At 30.8% G+C, this 10,229-nt stretch overlaps 1 protein-coding gene across 1 annotated transcript; it reads left to right on the forward strand.

The window, feature by feature from the left end:
* Window positions 1–328: 328 nt before the first annotated feature.
* Window positions 329–8,617, forward strand: LOC132917634 (ejaculatory bulb-specific protein 3-like). The gene is made up of 3 exons (XM_060978463.1): window positions 329–484; window positions 6,703–6,982; window positions 8,150–8,617. Exons 1-3 carry the CDS (start codon window positions 452–454, stop codon window positions 8,293–8,295), a joined length of 459 nt encoding a protein of 152 aa, XP_060834446.1. The 5' UTR covers window positions 329–451; the 3' UTR covers window positions 8,296–8,617.
* Window positions 8,618–10,229: the final 1,612 nt, after the last annotated feature.

Consider the following 10,229-nt stretch of genomic DNA (forward strand, 5'->3'; position numbering starts at 1 on the left):
AAAAAAAGTGGTGTTAAAGTATATATAAACTTAAAAATTCTAATGATGTAAATGCATTATTAAACGAACAAATGGGGGTGAGTATGCTTGATGAATCACTGTATATTCTGTATAATGTGTGTTATTTGGGAAATCCGTCACCGTCGATTAATTGTACGTTAGTTTCAGTCATTCAGGTGATTTAATGTCAACAAAAAAAGAAATATAATATATATATATATCAAAAACATATCGCAGACACATGATTCATTACCAGCGGACGCCGAGTCGTACGTGCGTGTTGTACAGTCCTTGCATCCCGAGAGGTAGGGAAAGTCTATAAGAACCCGGTCATCGCGTCCACCTTCACCAGTGTGATTACTACCGATAACCGTGATACATTGTATTAACATATAATATTACATTATCTGTCGGAGTAATTATCGTCGCCAGTCGAACACACAAACTTACTATGGCTCGATCATCGTCCAGTGTCACCATGAAAGTGAGTACTTACTTGACAAGTTTCAGTATAAGCCCGTCGTTTTTATAATATATTGTTGTCTATCACAAAATAGTCGAATATTGTTTTAATCATTATAAATATTATCAAATATTTTAAGCTGTTCATATATGTTTCTTTTTTTTTATATATACAAAAAATAAAATTCAACAGTGTCTTCAGCGGTTGCAATTATCTGTAGGATATTATAATTTTACATTTTTTTCGACGATTTGTCATTTCATAATATAATATATTGTCTGCTAATAATATTATAGTTTTACAAAAGAGTTAGATAAGCTATTATACGAGATTCAAAATGCTAGTGCGAGAACGGTCAATTCGAATTTTTTACCATACCATTGACGATGTAATATGCTATAATGTTTCCGCCCGCACGAGGGCAATGAATCGACAACATGTATGTCAAAAATAATAATACGTTTATCGATGGGCAATGATATAATAATAAGCTAATCAAGGTCGCGGGCGTTTTATAATTCACCTCAATGCGTAAATCTTAATGTTTAGGAGTTTGGCGACATTACTCAGGGTCATGCAGTTCCATAAGGACTGCAGAAACTGTATTTTAAATATTTTTAAACAGTTAAGAAAAAAGAATCGATCGTTTTATAATTCGTTAGCTTTTAACGTACAGAAGCTAACGAGAAAACGATTTTTTTAAACACCCACTAAATTGTACCTTTATTTCACGATTGAACCGCGATGCTAGCGTAATAACAAAATACAGTGCTATTCTTCAAAAATACAAACCACTTATTTTTCTTGTTTCCTTAAAAAATATATAGATATATTTTTAAATAATTTGAAACACTTAAAACATCATTCATAATTGGAATGCACTGTGACAATAATAGGAGTGCTTTGATGGAACATAAAGTAGTGACTTTGCTCATACACAACTTAAAGGCTATATATTATTATTATTAATAAGAAAAAAAAATCAGTTGAATACTTTTAGACAGCACATCAATATTGTTTTTTATAGAAAGTAAAAATTATTATGGAATAGTCATAGTACATAATTATATAATTATTTTCAAAAAAAAAAAATATTTATTAAATAGTATAATAATTAATAAGTGTTCTGCGTTAAAAAATTATTGTACTTATATCATAATTATACCGGTTACATTCATATTATGTCAATTCGTAATGTTTTACTGACCAAATTTAAAATAAATCGTGAATAATATATCTCGAAAATATTATACTAACAAATTTGAAAGAAGAATTTTTTTTTTATTTTTACAAATAATTATTATAATTTAAACATTTATTGGATTTTTCATTGAATCTTAGAATGTATTATGGTTTAATGGGCTTGGAATTGTTTGGAAGTATAATATTAAATAAACTTACTGTATATAAGTTTTCATTAATGTGTTTATTTATTTAATTTTAATCGCGCTTTCGAGCAGAAGCTAATAATTTAAGGTATTAAAATATTATATACCTATAAGTGATCATAAGTTACGTTTTAAATGAATGCATCGATAACAATTTTTCTACCATTAAATTATTTAACAATTTAAAATACGCTCAATGTAAATTTAATAGTTATTTTTATGATTTTCTCAGATAACATGTATACTTTAAAGCGACATGTTCGTAAAATTATAATTTCACATATAACATAAATTATGTCAATATATTCATGATTATGTATATATCTATGGATATATCTATTATATGTATTGTATTAATAATTATCTATCTGTCTGAGAGCTATTGCTATTTTATAATACGTGTTTATTATTTTATTAAATACATAACTTATATACTTATATTTTATATAAGTCGCCTTTTGAACTACGATTTTGTCATATGTTTATCTGAATTTAAATACATACGCTTCATATAATATATTTATTTTTTTGACGAACGTGATAAATTCTTAATGTGATTAAATTTAACTACCATTAAGATACCTCTATCTGAAATACAAAAAAAAAAAAAATATATCACATTCCCTCAGTTTATTTAGATCAAAATGCCTAACTAGTTTATAAATCCTTTTGTTTGATCCATCAAAGAGTAAGTAGGTACCCGTATTGACATCACGTTAACCGGAGATTACTATGTATTATAGTTTAGGAGCAAAAAATTATCTCTTCCCCTAATGTAAAATTAAGAAAAAAAAGGTTTTATCTTAAATAATATTATACTCGCAAGGAGGAGGACAAAGCTGAACAATACTTAGATGGTTTTATTTTTGAAAGCTTAAAAGAGAAACATTTTTAATTATAATTATTTAGCCTGCAATTTTAATAACAAACATAATATTTAAAAATGTATAATTATTATTATCAGTTACACGTATCTTATGACTATTGGTGTGGGTCGATAAATAAAATAATAACAATTACAATTTTCGGAATAGTGTTTTTATGTCTAAACTGAAGCCTATGTTGTTGTTGTTAAAATATATAATTTAATTTGCATGTTGCTTGAGTGGTATTCGTAGGTACTCGTACAGTCAATAATAATGTTGTTGTACAGTATAGTTTTGAGTAGGGTGAATTTTCAATTAAAATTGTCGCTGTCACCGTAAAATTTTCCAAGTACCTACTGATGATGAATTCCAAATGTATATTTCAAAGTAAACTCTCAATTTTGTAGAAATATGATAATATGACGATAACAGAAGGATAACTTGAAGAGTATTGGGTTCGAAAACAGCTGCTCAAAGTTGTAAGAGCCAATCGCTAGTCCTTTATATAAATACTTGAGTATTCCCTTTTGCCAATTAATAACTATTTTAGTGTTAGAATTAGACTGATCTTTGATCAACAGCATCTTTATTATTATCTTAGATGTAATGAACTAATGAATTAATAACTTTCTATAAACCGTCTGAATTTAAAGGTATCTAAAATATATCCAGTACTGCTGTTTAATTATCATTTCTTAATACTCGTATTATTATTACCATTCGTTTTATAATGCTTTAATAGTTTAATCATACACGGTACCTATATTATTAAACCAATTCCGAAAAACTTATTTTTCGTATCTACGACATATTATATAAACATATAAACACAGTGTTTCAGTAAACATTCAAATTCTCAAAAAGTATTAACTATTCTATTTTTTTTTGCGTATTTACTTTTATTAACAATATAGCATGCATTTTTAATTTATTATTTTTTTTTTTTAAATGATTTTTGTTGATGAAAATTTCAATAAAAAAAATGTTGGAATGGAGTATTACAATTTTGAGGGATAATCATGTGCTCTACTCTATTCTGCTCCATTCTTCTTCATTCAAAAATTTTACTCTATTTAACCATCAACAAAATCAATTATAAAATCAAAATCACTAAAAACTTTTTTTAATAACGTTGTCTATCTTACATAATAATGTTTATTATATTTTTTTAAAACTTTTGAATCAGTTGATTTTTTGTGCTATCGAACTTCGGTTACCGCAGATTCTATATATATCGTTGTAATTGTATTATAAATAATAATAATAGTTTTAGGTAAGAAATAAACTATATTTTAGAAAAATTGCCGTTTTAAAAATTATACGTTTGACACTTTATATACATATTATTTTATATGTTACTTGGACTTGAACAAAATTGATAAATTACACATGAACAAAATATTTCATATATTATAGTATAATTTTATTAAAATAATTAAATTTAAATATATGTTTAATAAGCGGAAATTCACTAATGCATTGAAAATTACTTCAAAATTGTTAGTTTTTAATCAAAGTTAGCTATTACAAAAATAGTTCTGCTATCAGTCTACCGACAATCTGACGTGTCAATAAGTATGTAATGTAGTCGTGTAAGTAGCAAAATTTCATTAGGATTTATCTCTAGTTTATCGTTTATTTAAAAAAACGAAACAGGAAGTGTAATCGTAAAATACACGTGCATTTTCTTGGGTTGTTATCTAATACATGAGTAATAGTGAATAGTTGAAATGAAATTAGAAATTATTGAACCCAACGACTTTTTGATATGTGTTTAACTATGGGTTGGCTTTTATCAATACAAATATAATAGGTAGATATTACAAAGTATTCGTAAAAAATAAACACCATTCATATATTTTATTTAACGTTTATAATATTGTGATCCTATTAATTGTACAATATATAATATAAATTTTATAATAAAAAAAAACGTGAATGGAATTTATTATACGATATTTATTTACTGAGCCCATTGAACTTGATTTTTAAAAATCTGAATAAAATTTTAAAATTTCCATAGTTATTTTATTTTTTATCCAAAATCTTTTAGTCAATAGGGGAATGTTTATAATTTTAAAATGAAATATTAATAATGTTTTATTTTTATTTTCATGTTTTATTCATTCCGAATAAACTGATGTCACATCATCGACGTATTTATAATAAATATAATTTTATTAATAATGTTGTTATAACAATGCATTGTTTTTATATTTTGTTTAGAGTGAAAATCTTTACCAAATCTTGCCGATCGTTAAGTATTCAAATTCGAATTATTCGCAATAGATCATAAATATTTATCGGTGAAAATAAGATAATTTATTTCGGGAAAACAACTTTGGGTTATGCGTGATTTCTTTTAAACTCTGTCTTGACAATTTCTGTTAATGTTTAAAGATTGGCAGTGCCTCACTCATAAACGTGCTCACGCACACACTTATATAGGGTTCTAGAGGTTATAAAAACTTACCGGGCCGGGCGAAGACACTTTTGCTGTTATTTTAAATTGAATTCCAATAAAAACACGTCAAAAAAGGGGGAGAGAAAGTTCTCCCTTGATTTCACTCTTACTTGGTGGAATTATAAGCGGAAAAACTGTATTACCTACCTTATACCGATTTTATTTCTGGCGGGGCAGGTGGTTAAAGGTCTCGTCAATTTTACGGGTTGCGTCACCAAACAGGACCGATTTCATCTGCTTGGCTGTCACCGGGCAATTTTCATATCATAAATATTTTTTTCAACCGAATATTTTTGCACCATAAATTGACTATATACCACTCCGGAGGGGTTGAAACTGCCGCCCACTAAATAAAGTTATTATGGCAGTTGTATATGTAGGTGTGTGATCTACGGCCGTGAATTAACATGGGCGCTATCGTTGGAGTGTCCGTGACGTTTTTACATAAACGTACTCGAAAATTCGCTGCCTGGTGAATGAGCCGAATAAAGTAGAGATAAATACGACCGATGAGTTTACGCGTACATTTTTGCGAATTATATAAACTGCAGTAGCCGTAAACGATTAAATTGTAAACTTTTTTTTTTTTTTTATCGTCAATTTACTGTGTTCAATGTCCATCAGCCACGGTATGAACTAGTATATTATATTATATAAAGTGATTATTTTTAAACACAACGAGAACGAAAATTTCGTTTTTTTTTTTTATATTTTATATTTTTTAGGTCATTCTGAAATCAAATATAATACGTTGCTACTAGCCATATAGTATATAATCATATTACCATTATGTATTTGGATAGCAGGTAGACAGTACGGGCAAGAGCATTTGCGATTTATTTATTTTTATTGTAGACGTTTGATATTAATAAAATATTACTGCGAAGGGTTAATAAAATAAAAAGTTTATAAAAATTAAATTTATTTTTCTGTCATACGAATAGCGTGCAGCACGCGGGAGGTAAAAAAAAAATGTCAACAAAATTCTGTGAACACATCATATATTGAGATTACATTACCATTATTATGTATAATACATTTTATTATGAAAATGGTTATAAAATAATATAATACTTGGTCAACGGTACAAAAATGAATTGTTATAGCACAAATCATAACAATTTTTAAATTTATTTGGATGACTTCCAAAGCCCATTGGCTGTATGTCGGGAAATATTCGTCGTTTTTATCCCGGAAAATAGTTTCGAATGTCAACATACCGTTTTTGAGACTTCAGTAAGGAATTATAATTCTAAGAACGGTTAAGACATTTATCCCCGGAGTAGACGTTTTAATACGTTAGTACAATAATATAATTTATAAGACGATACACAATAATCCGCGGGACAATCACAATAAAAATGAAAACATTTTCGCTTGCCGTTTACTCGACGCGCGTTTGTTCGATACAGCAATATTTTCACGGACTAAAAGTTCACACAATATTACCAGTCTATAATAACATAATATTATGTATCGATCGTTATTATTATAGTTATTAAAAATGTTTTCTCTCAAAAGGTATTCGTAATGGCCGTATGCGTGTGCGCCGCCCTCGCGCGCCCGGAAGACGCGAAAGTGGAAAACAAACCGGCTGCGCTCAAATCCAAGACCTTGGCCGCACCACTTCCGACGAACATTGTAAAACGAGCTGCTGACACGACTCAGCTGGACTCGTCGCTCCCGAACGTCAGCGAAGACGTACTCGATAAGGCTCTTAGCGACAGGAGATTCGTGCAAAGGCAGCTCAAGTGCGCCACAGGCGAAGGACCGTGTGACCCCATCGGACGAAAAATTAAAGGTCAGTGTAAACAACAATAATCATCAGAGAGTTTAATAATTATGTTATTATTGCGTTATGTACACACACAGGTCGGGTAAGAGTGTTTGGTTAGGTCGGGCGATTTCAATAGAATATCGTTGTCAGTATTTCCGGTATTTTGTAAAAAAAAAATAAAAATAATAATACCTTCAGTGATGTATTGTTTAATACTATTTATGGTAATGTGGTTTAAAATATTTAAAACGATTCTAATCTGACACCATTGATTTGTGTCGTACACTAACGACGATAGATTATTTACCGGAATACTGTTTTAGGTCAAGTGAGTTCTCAGTTTACTCATATATCTACTCACAGCGGCTTTTATTTTTATCTCAAATAGGTACCTAAAGCTCGGTGCACGGGTATATCTGCTTTCGAATTGTAAATTAATTATTGCGCTGTACTTATGAGGAGCACTTATATATAACTGCAGTTAGTCTATTGCGGGTAGACTGTTATTCACGTCGAATTTAAATACCACTTAACTCGAACATAATATTATGATATGTCACGTGTGTTAAACTAAAGTGTATATATATACCTATTAGTTAAATTAATAAATTTACTTAAAAATGTAATTACTAAAAACAAAAATAACAATGCACTAAATATTAATTAAATAATTCGGCTATACATTAATTGTCCATTCGGAAATATTTTATTCTGACACGTGCACGCTGTAAAAAATCACATTATACTTCGGTGGTAGTCCTGACAATATAAAATGACGAACAACGAACATTTGGAAAGTTTTATTCGTCTTTGTGGTTTAATGACTGGCCTTCAATTTATCACTCGTTGCACGGTGCAAGGTAACTTGCACCTCATCGTCGATGCATTGTATTAATTATTATATACATTGTGCATATCGATGCATTGATTTCGCCGTCGTTCTGTCTAGTCGTATATAACAATATAATTTGCCCAGACGAATTACATAATGATATTAAAATCACGCGTATACGTAATATAATCTAATCAATGACGATACATGATAATAAATAATTATCATATTCATCTCGATTGTCATAACGTACATAATGCTTTTCTGTTTCTGTCGCTCTGTCACCATTTCGTTCTACGACTGTCATCGCGATTTCGTAGGCGCTTTATTTTAATCGAATCGTATTTTATCGTTTTCAGCTCACGCGCCTCTGGTGTTGAGAGGAATGTGCGTCAAGTGCTCGCAGACGGAAATCAAACAGATCCAACGCGTCATGTCACACATACAGAAGAATTATCCCAAGGAGTACACCAAGATGCTGAAACAGTACCAGAGCGGATTCTAATCACGCGGCGGCCTATGACGCACAGCGTTCCTGTTCGTGACCTGCACCGTTTTCGGCATAATATTTATATTTAAATAATAAATAATAATAATAATATTTTATACACAAGTACAACAATCGAATATCAAACCCCTTTTAAGTGTCACTCGTCGCGACTTACTACGAGCCTGCTGTAATGCGCGTACCGTATAATATACGGTCGTTGTTCTGATTATTATTTTTTTTTAGCATTATTCTAGTTTTATTGTTTTATTTTTATTTTATTACTATATTTTTTTTTTTTTTTTTTTTTATGTAAATAAATGACTGATCGTAATTTTAATCACGTGAAATTTTTTGTGGTTGTTATCCTCCGTATTATTGTCGACGCCGTTTCGCTCTGAAACTTAAAATACCCGTAGAAATCTATAATAATAATAATAATAATAAACGTATTACTAGTTCCGCACACACTTCACATATTCACCCTCTTCGCGATCGGATCAACCGAAAACCTTCGTCAAGCAGTTGTAGGTATATTATTATTAAAATTCAATGCCACCCAATACGATTTGTTCACCCGCGATTTCAATACACGCCAATACGGATCCAATTATATCAAAGCGTATTATTCATATTATTTTTTCTCACTCCAATATATTATTGTGCGCCGTTCGATTTTCTCGTCGCGCGCGTTCTAACCGCATAATAAATCATAATATATTACTTACGCGTGTACTGTTGCGTATAATAAGTGTTGTGGCGGTGTACAGTGTGTGTGTGCGTTTGTTCGTCGTCCCGTAGGCGCATTGCACTGTACAGGTTACAATAATATTATGTACCCGACGACATCAGAGTTGTATACACACGGGTAAATTGGATTGAACCCATCCCGCGCCTACCTATACACAATATGATATCATTAAAACTCGCCTAGCTGTGTTTGATTTTTAATTTTTGATTATCTTAAAATAAGTATTGATATTATAATATAATCAAATATTAATTGAATGCGATCTTTTAACATCGTCCACTAACAAGTATACCGCCCTAGTCGATCAATATATAATGATATCGTCTCTTCAGTTCCACTCATACAGCATGCGTTTTATTACTCGCGGTGCGTAGGGCGAATCGGTAAAATAAACCAATTGTAAAACGCTATTACGCTGAATTTTGAATCGAAATGCTGTATTACTTATTCAATAACGGCGGTTAAAACACTTTTAGACCCTAAAAAAAAAGCAACTAACTCACCTCAAATCGTTTTGGGGCGATCGCCCCGAAAAAATAACTTATTCGTGATGTCGCTGTGTGTAGATGCTGCGGGTACTGGTAATTGCTACGTATAATAATATCACGCGCTCCGTTCACGATAATCTCTATACCGTCGCGGTGGCGATGTTGCGGCCAAAGCGAATAGTCCGAACTACGTAGTTACGACGACGTTGCGCGTTCGTCTGTTTACGTTCGGTTTGCAAACGTAACGACAATAATGGATCAGAGCCGCCGGGAAACTCGAACGACGGCCTAATCATGTTATAATAATATCGTTAGTATAATAATAAGCGCGCTGGTCATCCCGAGACGGTTATGCAACGGAAATGACCGTTAGCTGCTGCTACTGCACTACACGCTTTCTCTTGACCTTATAAGACGAGTACGATATTTTATTTATGCATTATCATTGATTATATATATATATATACATATACATATGATATATAGTATATACTGTATATATAATCAATAGTATTATATAGAACAATAACTATACAATATCACAATACACGAAACGGGTGAAACGTGATGTGAAACACAATCGCGGACGTCCGTAAGTTTACTCAATATTATTGTCGTGTTATAATTAGGGACCAGATTTCAATGCAAAGTGGATTATTTTTCGGGCTCTCTGGGACGATCGACTCCTCCGAGCACATAATTCATTTCACGTA

Source organism: Rhopalosiphum padi, chromosome 1 (assembly GCF_020882245.1).
Source record: "Rhopalosiphum padi isolate XX-2018 chromosome 1, ASM2088224v1, whole genome shotgun sequence".
Taxonomy (NCBI): domain Eukaryota; kingdom Metazoa; phylum Arthropoda; class Insecta; order Hemiptera; family Aphididae; genus Rhopalosiphum; species Rhopalosiphum padi.

What these genes read in the sequence shown, in the direction of transcription:
- LOC132917634 (XM_060978463.1), top strand. Translation starts at nt 452, where the DNA reads ATGGCTCGATCATCGTCCAGTGTCACCATGAAA. An exon ending in CGTCCAGTGTCACCATGAAA is followed by an intron (nt 485 to 6,702) that starts GTGAGTACTTAC and finishes TTCTCTCAAAAG; the next exon opens with GTATTCGTAATGGCCGTATG. An exon ending in CATCGGACGAAAAATTAAAG is followed by an intron (nt 6,983 to 8,149) that starts GTCAGTGTAAAC and finishes TATCGTTTTCAG; the next exon opens with CTCACGCGCCTCTGGTGTTG.